This window comes from Staurois parvus, unplaced genomic scaffold (assembly GCF_062004578.1).
Source record: "Staurois parvus isolate SC_StPar_1 unplaced genomic scaffold, SC_StPar_1.0 ptg000502l, whole genome shotgun sequence".
Taxonomy (NCBI): Eukaryota; Metazoa; Chordata; class Amphibia; order Anura; family Ranidae; genus Staurois; species Staurois parvus.
In genome coordinates this window covers 1,555,452-1,571,439 of record NW_028318298.1, presented here as the reverse complement: position 1 = coordinate 1,571,439, position 15,988 = coordinate 1,555,452, and the positions used below count along the sequence as shown (strand labels likewise).

Genomic DNA, 15,988 nt, shown 5'->3' with positions numbered 1-15,988 from the left:
ACAGGGACATTTTTTTCCCCTGTACAAAGCATTGCTATGACCTCATCTGGTATATTCAGTCTAGTTTTGGACACCAGTTCATAAAGGATATTGGGAATAGACATGTGCAATTCATCTTGGTGCGAATCTAAATTTGGATGAATTTTTGGTTATTCGGAGACTCGGATGTATCTGAATTTATGACTAACAATAGTAAGGAATATTGTTAAAATTTGTTTTGTTTATTCATTTTCTAACGAATTTCAAATACAAATTGGTTGAAAATTTATCGGCCGTTCCAAATTTTGTGTGAAGCATAGCTGGTTGTTAGGGGAGAGGGCTGGGAAGCCAACTGTTGCATCCTTAACAACTGCTGGCTCATCAGCTGTCAGTAGTTGCCCTAACAACTGCTGACTCATCAGCTGTCAATGGTTTCCCCACTGACAGTTGAATGTAAAAAAAAATGCCGGCAATGACAAATTACGGGGAAAAAAATGCTTTGGGTCCCCCCCACTATTCATACCAGGCCCTTCGGGTCTGGTATGGATTTTAAGAGGAACCCATGTAAAAATATGAAAAAAATGGCGGCCTGGCAGGTCAGGAAAGGGGGGGGAAGAGCGAGCGCCTCCCCCTCCTGAACCATACAAGCCCACATGCCCTCAACATGGGGGGTGCTTTGGGGTAGAGGGGCTCTTCCTCAAAGCACCTTGTCCCCATGTTAATAAGAACAAGGGTCTCCTCCCCACAACCCTGGGCGGTGGTTGTGGGGGTCTGCAGGTGGGGGCTTATCGCAATCTCAAAACCTCCTTTAACAAGGGGGCCCCCAGATTCCGGCCTCCTCCATGTGAATGATTATGGGGTACATAGTACCCCTAATCATTCACCAAAAAGTGTAAAAAGTGAAATAAAAAAACACACTGGTTTTTGACAAGTCTCCTATTAAAAAATAAAAAATAAAAGTCTCCCGAAGTTTATCCAATGTCAATTTTTGGTTTTGAAAATTTAAAATTTAGTTAGAAAATGAATAAAGGAAACCAAATTCCAAAACAAAACTAAACAATCTATTAAACAAAATCAGGGAAGGAGTCACTTTGGGTGGGGAACCCATGGAACCCAGCTCACTTTGGAGAGGTGGGGAGACCCCTATCTCAGCTACCCATATCCCTCTTATGTGTAAATCACCCTGTGCCTGTTAGGGGTACAGGGTGATCTGTCCTAATATTGTGTGAACTTTGTCTCAGGCTGCGTAGACATGTTTACGAGATAGGTGGGGTGGGGGTTGCTGATTGTTTAGTGTTATATGGCTGCATACCATTGTTTTATTGTTTGGTTTGGGAGCAAACTATTATGGGATGTATGTGTTTATGTGTATTAGCTTAGTGGGGGGGGTGTCTCCAGCAGCCCTCCCTCCCAATGGGACTGTTTGCAGTGTGACATTTGAATACCTGTGTGTCTATTGTTATTAAATGTAGATTGCCCCGCCCTATGTGTCATTATGCAGGGAGGGGGGATTGTCCCGTGAGTGTATATATCTTGTATCTGTGTTCAAATAAAGTAGTTTACCTTTGGATTACTTCAAGACTGGTGTTGTCTAATCTTGTATGGTCGGCTGTGGTGTCTGTTGTTGGTGTTTGGACGGGGAAGTGGTAGTCTAACGAGAGTACTCAAGCGCAGTCTGGGTGGTCGGTTCTGTTACATTGGTGGCTAGCGGTAGGATTGTGCTTCCTGGCTGTGAACACATGCAAACCTCCACCGGGATCCAAGGTTTGGATAGCAGGAGAGGAAAGACAGATACCAGCTATGGAAACGGAGGTCTTATGGCATATGCAGCAAGTGCTGGCTTACATAGATAATCCTGTTTCTGCACCGGGATGAGCTTGGATGGAGGAATGCGTCTGTCCAACAGCTGGATGAGGGTACGGAAGATGGAGCAGTCGGCTCATCCCTCCAATAACAGATCCCAGAATATATGGATCTAATGGATTTTTCACTGGTGGATTTTATGTGATGTTATGTGATATTAGTTGTAGTCTAGGTGGAATATATCAGAGGAAGAAAGAAAGAATGTAGGATGGAAGGGTATGATACAGATAGAGAATTATGAGGGAGGATAAAATGGAAGTAGGAGGATGTGGACAGGGGTATAGCGGAGGGTGGGGGGTGGGAAGAAGGGTGGGGTAGGGAAAAATGTATTGCAAAGGGACTTGTGATTTATATTTTAATTATATTTTGTATATATTAAGATGTTCCTCTTTGTACTAGAAAAATGTAATAAAGTCTAAAAAAAAAAAAAAAGAATAAACAAGTCGGTGCTGCAGCTGAATGGCATTCCTGCAAAGAAAAAAGCAATGGTTAACAATAAAACAGTAGCTCAATAAAACAACTATTTTATTGAAATATGTTCCCAAACATTTTATAAAATATATATATGCCTAAGCATAGAGACAATTCACCCACTGGCCACCCCAGGCTCCCATGCTTCGGCATATATGCTCTTTTTTAACTGCTGATGAAAAATCTCATCCAACAGCGCTGCCCGCACTGACTTATGTATATTCTGAGAGCAATTTCCTGTTGCTTGTCAGAATAAACAAATCGATGCTGCTGCTGAATGGTATTCCTACAAAGAAAACAGCAATGGTTAACATTAAAACAGTAACAATAAAGCAGTAAAATCATAACAGTAGAACAGTAACAGCAACAACAACAATAATAAACTACAACTATTTTTGGTTTTTAAAATTTTTTATTTTTTTGTGGACTTTTGTGGCTTTTTACTTTTTTTTTTAACTTTAACTTTTTAAACCAGATTATAGGATCTCTAAAAAATGCGCTAGCCAGTTTCCTGACTACCTATCATCTTTCAAGACCCTGTGTAAATATGTGCCCTGAACTGTGCCGTGCTGTACACAATACTAATACTCCACTAGTGTGTGGTAGCAACAGAAGCAGTCCCTAAGGCAGAGATCAGGTTGGCCAGGACAGGAGGGACAAAAAAAGCGGGTGTCATGCCTAATTCCATGTCTGCTACAGACACATCTTTTTTGGGGTGTCCTTTGCGTTGGGGTACCAGGAATGGCATTGGGAAAATGCCTCTCATGCAGCCGGCTAACTGCATCTGTATTGGGGGTTTGGGCCACAGCACCTTCTGGGTACAAAAGGGCTGTGATGATCTCTTCCTCGAATTTTAGGAAAGATCTACCTTGTCCAGTTGCTTTGTAAAGCACAAAAGCATTATATAGAGCCAATTGAAATAAATAGACACTTTTTTGTACGAGCGCCTGGCTTTTCGGGAAACTAAGTATGGCTTCATCATCTGGTCATTGAAGTTCACCCCTCCCATGTTAAGGTTATAGTCGTGGACACAGATGGGCTTCACAACAACACCAGCAGCCGTTGCAATTTGGATGGTCGTGTCTGCATGAATGGAAGACAGGATGAAAACATCCCATTTTTCCTTCCACTTCATTGCGAGCAATTCATCATTTCTCAAGCAGGCCTTTTCCCCCTTTCTAAGACGGGTATTTACAAACCGTTGGGGGAAGCCCCAGCGATTAGGTTGCACGGTGCCACATGCGCCAATTCCAAGATTGTATAAATGTCTAAATGGTGGCAAGCTTGAATAAAAACTGTCGATGTATAAGTGGTACCTCATATGGAAAAAGGATGACACCAAGTCCCAAACTATCTGGGCATCTGGGGGGCTCTATGTGACTATCTTTTCCCTCGTAAATCCAAAACTTATATGCATAGCCTGTTGCCCTCTCACTGGTCTTATACATCTTGACCCCACATCTGGCACACTTGCTGGGGAGAAATTGTTTGAATGCAAGGATGCCAGAAAAATTAATGAGGAACTCATCAACGCAGATGTTTTGCTGGGGAGTACATGTGACGGGAGTCACTTTGAGTGGGGAGCTCATGGAATCCAGCTTACTTTGCAGAGGTTGGGAGACCCCTGTCTCATCTCCCCATATCCCTCTTACATGCAAGTCACCCTGTGTCTCTTAGGGGCACAGGGTGACTAATGGACACTGAGAATGCGGATGAAATTACTTCAGATGGGACAGTAACATTTATCAGCCATATGAAGACTATTCCTGGTTGTTGATTCTGAACTAGACATGTGAATTGAAAGAGCTGATTACGCTGGCCTCTCTTCTACTCCAGTGTAGGAGCTGGACTGTCTGCTCTGTTGTGAGATCCTAATTCATCAAACCATTATCTAGGTGTGAATTCCCATTCACCTTTTGTTTTGGTCACCCAGCTAGCTAACCTAATTAACTTACTGTTTAGAGTGTTAAGTCTATTTCTGTATATAGCTGCGTTTGCATATGATCATGTGATCAGTCTCAGTGTGTTTTGTATAAAAAGCCATTTGAGTTTAAAATAAATAGTTCCATGTTCAAACAGACTGGTGTCGTCTAGTATTGTATGGTTGGCTGTGGTGTCTGTTGTCAGTGTTCAGATGGGGAAGCGGTATTCTAACGGAAGTACTCAAGCGCAGTCTGGGTTGGTTCCGTTACATTGGTGGCAGCAGTGGGATGCTTCCTGCAGTCTGGGACATCCAAACCTCCACCAGGATCCAAGGTTCGGATAGCAAGAGAGGAGAGATACAGATACCACCTGCAGCTATGGAAACAGATTTCTTATGGTGGATGCAGCAAGTGCTGGCTTACCTAGATGATCCTATTTCTGCACGAGACGAGCTTGGATGGAGGCATGCATCTGTCCAACAGCTGGATGAGGGTATGAAAGATGGAGAAGTCGGCTCATCCCTGCAAATACAGATCTCAGAATGTATGGATCTAATGGATTTTTTACTGAATGGTGACAACAGTGGGATGCTTCCTGCGGTCTGGGACATCCAAACCTCCACCAGGATCCAAGGTTCGGAAAACAGGAGAGGAGAGATACAGATACCACCCGCAGCTATGAAAACGGAGGTCTTATGGCGGATGCAGAAAGTTCTGGCTTACCTAGAATATCCTGTTTCTGCACAGTACGAGCTAGGATGTAGGAATGCGTCTGTCCAACAGCTGGATGAGGGTATGGAAGATGGAGCAGTCGGCTCATCCCTTCAATTACAGATCCCAGAATGTCTGGATCTAATGAATTTTTCACTGGAGGATGTTATGGGTGATGAGTCAGCTGCCAAAGTGCTGGCACTGGGCCCAAGGGCCACCAGCCCGTGCCCTGGACATTTAGCCATTCTAGAGACTGGGGATTTGATAGACTTCTCTGCTGAGGAAAAATAACCTAGTAAGCCTTCAGCAGAAGAGCTGGCAACAGGGCCAAACATTGCTGAGCTCTACTCAGCACCAACAGCAACTTCAGTCTCCCTGAGAGGAGAGGCTGCTGTCCTTTCTCCTACACCACTGACAGGGACATAGGATTTCCTGCCAGCAGCATCTTTGGAGGTAAAAGAAACTTCTGCAGCTGAAGCGCTGACAACCGGACAGAGGGTCCAGGACCTCTGCCTCACACCTGCGGTAGTTTCAGAGGCCCAGGGGGAGAAGGGAGAGGAGACTGAGCTCCAGAATGTTCAAAACCATACAGCCGAAGTACTGTCAGCTGGACAGAGAGTCAATAACCTCTGCCCCACCCCCAGTGAGGACAACTACCCCTTGCAGTCAAGAATGGAAATCAGGTTGACCATCTATGTGATTTCACTTTGCCCTCAACCAACCAAAGTGGATGTGACTACAGTCACCACCTGGATACCCCAGGGATGCTGAGCAGTTGGCTCAGATCCCGAACAGCATGATGGAGCCGGCCCAGCCACCCTGTCTTCTCTCCAGTGGCTGAGAGGACTTCAGGGAGAAGGACCAGTCCGTACTTCTCCCTAGCGGTGGGTATGTTCTACGAGAGAAGCAGAGGTTGGCTGGGTGAGTAATGCTTTGTGTGGGACAAGTTGCTTGGGGTACTGTGAGGGTGCTGGCATTGGGGAACTGGAAATACAGACTAACTTCAGAGTCAACCCATTTGTTAATCCTGTGTTAGTCCCCTGCTGAAAGGGGAGTGTCAGGGAAGAAGAACTTCTCAGCTGTGCACATCTGTGCACGAATGGTGGGTTCCTGACATACACAGGCGGGCTATGTAAACCCCTGCTGCAAACAGAATGGTGCTTTCTGGTCTACTGCGTCCTGTATCTGTATCCCGACTCCTGTGATCTACCTGCTTGACTCTGACTACGACTGAACACCGCCTGCACCGACCCGGCTCTCCCTTTGCCTACTCCTCTGTACCTGATCCATCCGATTGATCCTGACCCGGCCTGCCTGACTATTCTACCTCTCCTGCATGTGACTACCCCTGGCTACCAGCTGCCACGGTCATCCGCATCTCAGTTACACCTCTCTGCTGCTGCACCTGCTCACCTGCATCCTGCTATCTGCATCCTGGTCTTCCGGGTCTTCACCTGCCAGCTGTCACCGCAGACCCATCAGGTACTCATGCCCCTCCCAGCTTGTTACCTCCTGTCAACCCTATCAGGGGTCCCGAACGGGAGTGGTAAGAGCATGCCCTCTCTCCACATCAGTCTCCACCACTAGGTACGTTACAGGGAGATATGTTGCGGGAGTCACTTTGGGTGGGGGGCCCATGGAACCCAGCTCACTTTGGAGAGGTGGGGAGACCCCTGTCTCAGCTCCCCTTATCCCTCTTATGTGTAAATCAACCTGTGCCTGTTAGGGGTACAGGGTGATCTGTCCTAATATTGTGTGGGCTTTGTCTCAGACTGTGTAGACATGTTTAGGAGACAGGTGGGGGTTGTTGATTGTTTAATGTCATGTGGCTGCATCCCATTGTTTATCTGGTTTGGGAGCAAACTATTATGGGATGTATGTATTTATGTGTATTAGCTTAGTGGGGGGTGTCTCCAGCAGCCCTCCCTCCTGATGGGACTGTCTGCTGGTATGAATTTTGAATACCTGTGTGTCTCTTGTTACTAAATGTAGATTGCCCTGCCCTGTGTCATTATGCAGGGAGGGGGGATTGTCCCGTGTGTATATATCTTGTATCTGTGTTCAAATGAAGTAGTTTACCTTTGGATTTGTAAGGTCGGCTGTGGTGTCTGTTGTCGGTGTTCGGACGGGGAAGCAGTAGTCTAACAGAAGTACTCAAGCACAGTCTGGGTCGGTTCCGTTACAAGTAACATAATGAATTTATCTCAAACTAAACATTTTTTTCCATTCTGCACCTGTCTAATTGGGAAACAGAAGAAAGTGCAGAAAAGGGCAACCAAACTGATATGAGGTATGGAGAAGCTTAGCCATGAGGAAACATTAGCTGAACTTAATTTATTCTCTCTTGAGAAAGGCAATTAAGGGGAATATGATAACCATGTATAAATACATAGGTGGTCCATACAGTGAACGTGTAGAGTTATTCACTTTCAGGTCATTGAAGAGGACAATGGGCACTCTTTATGTCTGGAGAAAAAGAGATTTAACCTCCACATACAGAAAGGCTTCTAATCCCTCCCTTCTCTCTCAAGAACTAGTTCTGGCCAGCTCAGTAGATTGCTTTCCAAGGAATATCTGACTGCCAGGGAATATGTGACTGCCTCCTGTGGGAACAGGAGGATTTTTTCTACTGACTGAGCAATTTGGACCATGTTTTATGGTTTTTTTGTTGCCTTCCTTTGGATCAAATGTGGGTATAGGATTGTGCATCCACTTAAGCTCTGGAAGGTTTTACCCTTTCATGAACATTCCATTTTTTGCTCTTTAGCACTGCGCTACTCTAACTGGTAATTGTGTGATCATGCAATGCTGTACCCAATCGAAATTTGTATAAGTTTATACACACAAATAGCGCTTTCTTTTGGTGGTATATGATCACCTCCTGGGTATTTTTATTTTTAGCGATATAAATGAAAAAAAAAAAAATTTATAAAATAAAACAATGTTTTTTACTATCTGCTATAAACATATTCAATAAAAAAAAAAAAAAAAAAAAAAAAAAAGATTTCAACATAAATTGTGGCCAAAATGTTTTCTGCTACATGTCTTTGGTTAAAAAAAAATCCCAATAAGCATATATTGATTGATCATTATAGCATCTACAAATGATAGCATGGAATTTTTATTTATTTTTATACTACTAATGGCAGTGATCAGCGACTTATAAGAGAACTGCGATAGTGTGGCAAGCAAGCTGACACTAACTGATGCTGGGGGGAACTGATTAAATGCCACTTACATCTCCAGTGGCACTAATGCTGCGATCAGTGCTAATAATATACACTGTCACTATACTATTGACAATGTCTGGGAAGGACTTAACATTTAGGGGCAATCAAAGGGTTAACTGTGTGCCTACAATGTTTTCTGTGTGTACTGTGTGCTGATTTTACTAAGCAAAAAACCTGGCACATTGTTGCTGTCTGTAGAGAGCTCTGTGTTGTTTACCAACACAAGACTCTCTTCTGTCATTTGCTTGGCCAATCAGTGGGTCCCAGCCAAGAATCATTGCCCAGGATCGGCTGATCGGCTTGTGCTGTAGTGAATGACAGCACAGCTGGGGCGGCACTCACATGCCCCCTACCCGGAAATACAAAATCACGTACATGTACGTGACTTTTGTCTTTTTTTTCAGTCTGACTAACTATGTAACTATGTAAATGCTGATAGGTGCTGGGCAAGTTTACAGTACAGCATGGTAGAGGTGGGGAAGTGAAGCATGTGGGGCAAGTAAAGCACAGACAGCCTTCCCTCTGTCATCTAAATTCTATGCTGAACTGGAGCAAGGTGTGAAGACTGCTGGGGGGGAGAGAGTGATTGGTGTTGCAGGCTGCAGTAAATCTACTACTGTACATCTTTAACCATTGACCTCTGGAAGGTATTATCCCCTTCCTGACCAAGGCATTTTTTGCTATTTGGCACTGAGCTAATTTAACAAGTAATTGCTCAGTCATGCAATATTGTACCCAAACAAAATTTATATAATTGTTTTCACACAAATAGAGCTTTCTTTTGGTGGTATTTGTTTGCCACTGTGTTTATTTTTTGTGATATAAACAAAAAAGGCCAAACATTTTGAAAAAAAAACCCTATATTTTCTACTTTCTGCTTTAAAAAATATCCAGTAAACTAAAACTTCCTCATAAATTTAGGTCAAAATGTATTCTGTTACATGTCTTTGGTAAAAAAATCCCAATAAGTGTATATTAATTGCTTAATTAAATTAAAATACTGGAATTAAATTAAATTAAATACTGGAATTTATGCAGCTTTTACTTTTTGATTGCCTATCACATGTCTGCTAAAATGCCAGGGCAGTTCAAAACCCCCCAAAATGACCCCTTTTGGTAAAGTAGACATACCAAGGAATTTTTTGAGAGGCATGTTGAGCTCATGGAAGATTTTATTTTTTTGTCACAAGGGTTTAACAAAAATGACAATAAAAGTTTAATTTTTTTTTACTCAAAGTTGTCAGTTTATCAAGATGTTTCTCACACATGCCATGGGTATATGTGGAATTACACCCCAAAACACATTCTGCTATTTCTCCTGAGTATGGAGACGCCACATGTGTGAGACATTTTGGGAACCTAGCTGCTTATGAAGCCCAAAAACCACTGCCCACCTTCAAACTTTTAAAGGGCGTAATTTCCTCATTTCACTTCCTGACTACCTATCACAGTTTTAGAGGCCCTGAAATGCTAGGATAGCACACCAACCCCCCCCCCCCCAAAATGACCCCTTTTCAGAAAGTAGATGCCCAAAGCTATTTGCTGAGAGGCATGTTGAGCTCTTGGAAGATTTTATTTTTTGCCACAAGTTTTTGGAAATGGCAAAAAAATTAACACAAACTTGTTAATTAACTGATATATTGCTCACACATGCCATGGGTATATGTGGAATTACACCTAAAAACATATTCTGCTACTTCTCCTGAGTATTCGGATACCACATATGTGAGACATTTTGTGAGCCTAGCTGCATAAAGGAACCCAAAACTCAATGCCCCCCTTGAAAGCCTGAAGGTGTGTAATTTCCTCATTTTCCTTCCTGACTATCTATCACAGTTGCAGAGGCCCTGAAATGCTAGGAAAGCACAACACCCCCCTCCCTGAAGACCTTTTTTCAGAAAGTAGACACCCCAAGCTATTTCCTAAGAGGCACGTTGAGTCCTTGGAAGATTTAATTTAATTCCACAAGTTTTTGTAAAATGACAAAAAATATATATTTTTTTTTACACAAAGTTGTCACTTAAATGATATATTGCTCACACATACCCTAGGTCAGGGGTCTGCAACCTTTAAGACTTAAAGAGCCACTTGGACCCGTTTCCGAGAGGGAAAAAAAGACTGGGAGCCGCAAAACCATTGCAACATTTAAAACAAATCCGACACTGCATATATTGCAAAAAGCGCTCTGGTCATGAAGGGGGTTTAAGGGCCCAGTAAGCAAAGGGTTAATCAGGGCCACAGTGTATCGTCATAATCACAATCATAGCCTTAGGTCAGTGGTGGGCAACCTTTTTTTTCAACTGAGCCAAATCTCGCCAAAACCACGATTGAAATTTATTTTGAGAGCCACATTTTTAAAACTGAAAATACATCCCCCATATAGTAATTCATCCTCCATAGTAATTCATCCCCCATAGTAATTCATCCCCCATATAGTAATTCATCCCCCATAGTAATTCATCCCCCATATAGTAATTCATCCCCCATAGTAATTCATCCCCCATATAGTAATTCATTCCCCATAGTAATTCATCCCCCACATAGTAATTCATCCCCCATAGTAATTAATCCCCCATATAGTAATTCATCCCCCATAGTAATTCATCCCCCATATAGTAATTCATCCCCCATAGTAATTCATCCCCCATATAGTAATTCATCCCCCATAGTAATTTATCCCCCATAGTAATTCATCCCCCGTATAGTAATTCATCCCCCATATAGTAATTCATCCCCCCTATAGTAATTCATCCCCCATAGTAATTAATCCCCCATATAGTAGTTCATCCCCCATAGTAATTCATCCCCCATATAGTAATTCATCCCCCATAGTAATTCATCCCCCATATAGTAATTCATCCCCCATAGTAATTCATCCCCCATAGTAATTCATCCCCCGTATAGTAATTCATCCCCCATATAGTAATTCATCCCCCCTATAGTAATTCATCCCCCCTATAGTAATTCATTCCCCATATTGTGTCAATTCACTTACCTTTGCTCCGCACGTTCCTCTCGCCGTGTTCCCGCGCCGTTCCGGTCTTCAGGGCGGACTGTGAGAGGAGAGGAGTTCGTCACGCTGCCCCGCCTACATCCTGACAGCCAATGTTTGCCACGCTCCGCGGGCCGGATTAAAAGGTCCGCCGGGCCGTAGTTTGCCCATTGCTGGGCTAGCTGCAGAGTCCTGACTTTTGGGGCGGCCGCCCGAGAGGAGGGAGGGGAGCGGGCGCCCGGCACACAGAAGAGCCGCATTAAAATGTGTAAAGAGCCGCGGCTTGCCGACCACTGAGCTACGGCAACCCTATTGCCTGTCACCTGGTGGGCAGTGTGCTCCGGAGCCGCAGCAAAGGTGAAAAAGAGCCGCATGCGGCTCTGGAGCCGCGGGTTGCCGACACCCGCCCTAGGTATATGTAGAATTACACACCAAAACACATTCTGCTACTTCTCCCGAGTATGCGGTTACCACATGTGAGAGACCTTTTGACAGCCTAGCCACGTACAGACCCACATAATCCAATGACCACCTTCAGGCTTTCAAAGAGCGTATTTCCTCATGTCACTTCCTCACTACTTATCACAGTTTCAGAGGCCCTGAAATGCCTTTATTGTACAAACATCCCCCCAAATTACTCCTTTTATGGAAAGTAGACACCCCCAAGGATTTTAATAAGAGGCAAGGTCATTATTTTCAGGGCTCATTTTTTGTCAGAAGGTTTTGAAAAATAGAAAAAGAAAGAAAAAATAAATTTTTGTTTCTTTCTTTATTTTCAAAAAACTTGTAGCAACAAATGAGATCTGCAAAATACTCACCAGGACTCTTGCAGATGCAGGCATCATCCTGGTATAACCAAAGTCCAGCGATGTACCAGTACTTCACTGGTCCTTGTTGAGCATATATGCAATGGGGGTTTTTTCATGCAGCCTGTGGACTGAAGGAAAAAGAGAACCTAACAGATTCCTCCATTCACATTGATCGTTGTGTATAAACAAGTTTCTGCAGGAAAAAGTGTGTGGTATGCCCACTATTAAACATATGTCCATCAAAAAAATTTGAACATGTTCAGTGCCAAATTCATCATAAATCACTCATACATCCACGTGGTGAGCTTGCTGTATGCTGTGTTTGAAATTCACCATACACTATTAAACAGTTTTTATAATGAATTGTGCCTTTAATAATGCCGTGCTTCATGTGATATTCAAATCCAAATGAAGTGCAATAGTGTCCCTCTTCAGTGTCCACACCCCCCCGACACACTATTGCGCTCACCTTAATGTCTGACCTGTATCCCAGGTCAAACTGCGCTTTTCCCTTTTGACCTGGTAGGTATATAGATGTAACTGCTCTTCCACTGTCAGCTTACTATCAGGTGTATTACTGCTCTTCCACCATCAGCTTACTATCTCCTCCAACTCCACTCCATACATATGCAAAAAGATACTCCTCATAGTGTAGTATTGTACATAAACCACCTTTATTAAAATACAAAAATTTCCACTCACATTTGACAGTGTCCAACTGGGACACTGCAGGATAAACTATTTGTGTGTTCGAATGTTGTTTTCCTATACCAAGATGGTGGCCCGTGTGCTTCCTGTATTGTGGCTTGACGTCCCCAGCATACTCTATACGTTACGTCACATGTTGTGACTTCATCAGGCTCCACTAGTGTGTGGTAGCAATGGAAGCAGTCCTTTTCTCCAGTCCTGGACATTTAAAATGTGCATACCCCTGATAAGAGAAGGCACATGGAAGTGTATACAAGCATCCAGACAAAATCCACCTAAAGGTGAGGGTGCAAAGGCAGATCCAAAAGCTCTAAGTACTAGAACCCTGAGCATAGATGATCATATGGTGCACATATGCGAGTGTGAAACTGAAAATGAAATGTAGAAAAAGTTACAAAAGAGTGCAAATCTTAGCATTAAATTGTGCTTGAAAAACTAAGCTAAAGTAAGGTAACGAAAAAACAGAACATGCAGAACCATATAAGATGTAATGGTGGCTGCTATAAAACAACTTTTCTTTACAAACAACAAATGGGCCCTAAAGGTTGTTTTTTTTCCCTAAAATAACAATCATGTCATTCTTACAGTACCTGCTCTGTGCAATAGTCCCTAATCCTCCTCTTCTGGAGACATCCCATCCAGAAAAGAGACATCCCCTGTAGCAAAGAGACATCCTATCCAGCAAAGAGACAGCCCATCCAGCAAAGAGACAGCTCATCCAGCAGCAGGGGGAGGACAACATTTGCTTCTGATCACAGTGGAAGTGGGAGCAGGTATCTGTCAAATTTGGGTACCCCCCACTCCCCAAAGGTACCAATCTTTAACAGGGAGCAGGAGACAAGACCGTAAAGTGGAACTTCCCCTTTTGAGTGGAGCTCCTGGATGAAAAGTAGTTGGGTCTTGCACCTGAGAGCCCTCTCCCTTTATCTGGCCCAGGGGTTGTAGAAGTACTTGCACTGTTCTGTCCTGTCAGCTTGGTGGGTTGTAGCTGCTTTCAGGCCCTAGGAGACTTTGGCACGCTGAAGATCCTTCTTTCCAGCAACCAGCCTGTCGGTAGGCTCCCCTCCCTGGGGCCCCCTCCCAGGCTCCACTCTCCAACACCTTCTCTCACTCCATCTTTAACCCGACTCCCCTGCTGCACAGGCTCTGAATTATTTAAGGGTTGCCCTTGGCCACCATACCTCGCCGCCTGCCTGGGGATTGACCAAGTTCCCTTAATCATGCAAATCTGGGCCTCCCCCCCTCCCCCACACCTCTTCCAGAAAGTTTCAGCAGTTTCTGGAAGGGTGGAAGGGCTCCAGAAGCCCTGTCTTGTACAGCCTCCCAGCCCAGGCTGACTCATCGCAGGCTTCTAGCAAGCCTTTGTCTTACAAAAAAACAATCCTATCTATTTAAACCTAGAGGGCGCTACATGTGGTAATACTGCAATTGTCAGGAGCAGAAGAATCTATTTTGAGTTTTTCTTTGCTGGTAGGTTATGGTAATAGAAAGAAATTTACAACTACATTTTATTTTTACTATTATTTGAAAGTTTTCCTTTTAAAAAAAAAAAATCAGGAGCAATTCAATATCATTTAGCACAAAATAAAAACCCAATTTGTCCTGAAAAAAACAAGGTACTGTATAATTCATTATTAGTTGCAATGATACGTACATGTTACTACCAAATGTCAAGGTTGAAAAACTGTGTTCTGGCATTAAGATTTGTTTTACTTTCTGTCATGAATGAGTTTAAATAAAAAGAGTTTATATTAAAAATAACAAATTAGATAGTAGAATGCTTGAAATACTGATGGGATGGGGGAACATGGTTTGGCTATGATTTGGCTATGAATTCTGAAGATTAATTTCTCCCCAGCACTTGTAGTTCCAGAGATAAGTGAGGACTTGTTTTCAAGTTCATTTACTGCTTGTTAAGATTAAGTAAACACCTTATTGTCCATAGCGTGATCACAGGTTCACTGGAAGCACTAAAATGTGTTAAGAAAGCTACTACAAGTATACAAGTATTATTAGGCATACTGTCACTCCTTCTATATTGCAAGTTGAGAGTCTTGTGACAGGCTGTGCCTTGGAAGGTGCATCAAAGACAGGCTGGCCACCTTATCTTCTGCACAAAGCTTGGAAAGCAAATATGTGGTTGCAGCAACTTTCATACACCATGCAAGAAATACGGATTGTCTTTGGGTGAAAGATTTTTATAGTACCATGGTTTGCAGATGCCAGAACACCAGTTCAAGGCCTGAGGGAGAAATAGACTCAGACTACCCCTTCTGCTTCTAAGTCACCTTCCAATGAGGTTAGAAGCCCTTTTTTTCCCTTACATTTTATACAACGTTTTCTGCTTCAAGGCTCTTCATTTCATCATTTATTACATTTATTTATGCTACAATAAAATGATTTATGATTTTAAGTGAAATGGAAATGGAAGAGCTTCAGTGCTAAACTAAGTAAAATGGTTGGGCAGTGTCCAAGAGAGGGTATTTGAAATGACAGCATGGGAAAATGTCATTAGATTAATGCCCTAGGAACATGAATCTATTGAAAACTGTGGTGTTTTTTTTCATGTTTTGTACACACAGAGATAAAGGTTAATGTTATATACTATATTCAGTGTGTTATATCCACTAAAATTCACTGATGCAATTTTTTTGTTGTTTCTCGATTCTTAGAACGTGGACATGGCTCCTTCCCTGCAAACTGCATTTGCCCGTCGTTGGTGGATTGCTTGTACAGCAGTGCTGGAAAATCTTTTCTTCTCAGCAGTTCTTTTTGGATGGGGCTCCCTTCTCATCATGCTGCAACATGAAGGATTTTATTCACACCTATGTACAGGTAACTAAAACAGTTTAATTGTACACAGTTACACAACTGAGCTCTCTTAGCAGTATCTAAGAGATACAAAACAATCTTTTGTTTGTGATAGTGCGGTGCCCTGGAACGGGGTAAAAAGAGGTTATGACCCAGAATTCTCAACCAGGAAGGTTGAGGGGCTCCAGGGGGTTGGCTCAATTCAGAGGAAACATTTTTTTTTGTTTGTTTTCTCATCAGTTGGTAAAACATGGTTTGGGACCTGGGGCCCAGAGATTTTGTAGAGATTTTGGAGGGATGAAATCTCCAATCCTGGGTCTGTGTTTTGAGAACCACCCGCACACAGGTGCATGCTGGGTTTTAAATAGCAACCTGACCATGGTTCTGTGCTCCATCCCAGCAGACAGAGGAGGTCTCTATCCAGGTGTACAGATGGAAGCTAGAGCAGCAAGAGGCTGCCAAGTGTATGGACCAAGCTATTGAGAGAGGTAC

At 43.1% G+C, this 15,988-nt stretch overlaps 1 protein-coding gene across 1 annotated transcript in view; it reads left to right on the top strand.

Annotated features, from left to right (window-relative positions):
- LOC149452024 (large neutral amino acids transporter small subunit 3-like) overlaps positions 1 to 15,988 on the top strand; it is a 463,531-nt gene that overhangs the window by 39,656 nt on the left and 407,887 nt on the right. Inside the window, exon 2 of the mRNA XM_089689865.1 lies at positions 15,358 to 15,520. Coding sequence (XP_089545991.1) covers positions 15,367 to 15,520 — 154 coding nt within the window. The 5' untranslated portion in view covers positions 15,358 to 15,366. The remainder of the gene's footprint in view (positions 1 to 15,357; positions 15,521 to 15,988) is intronic.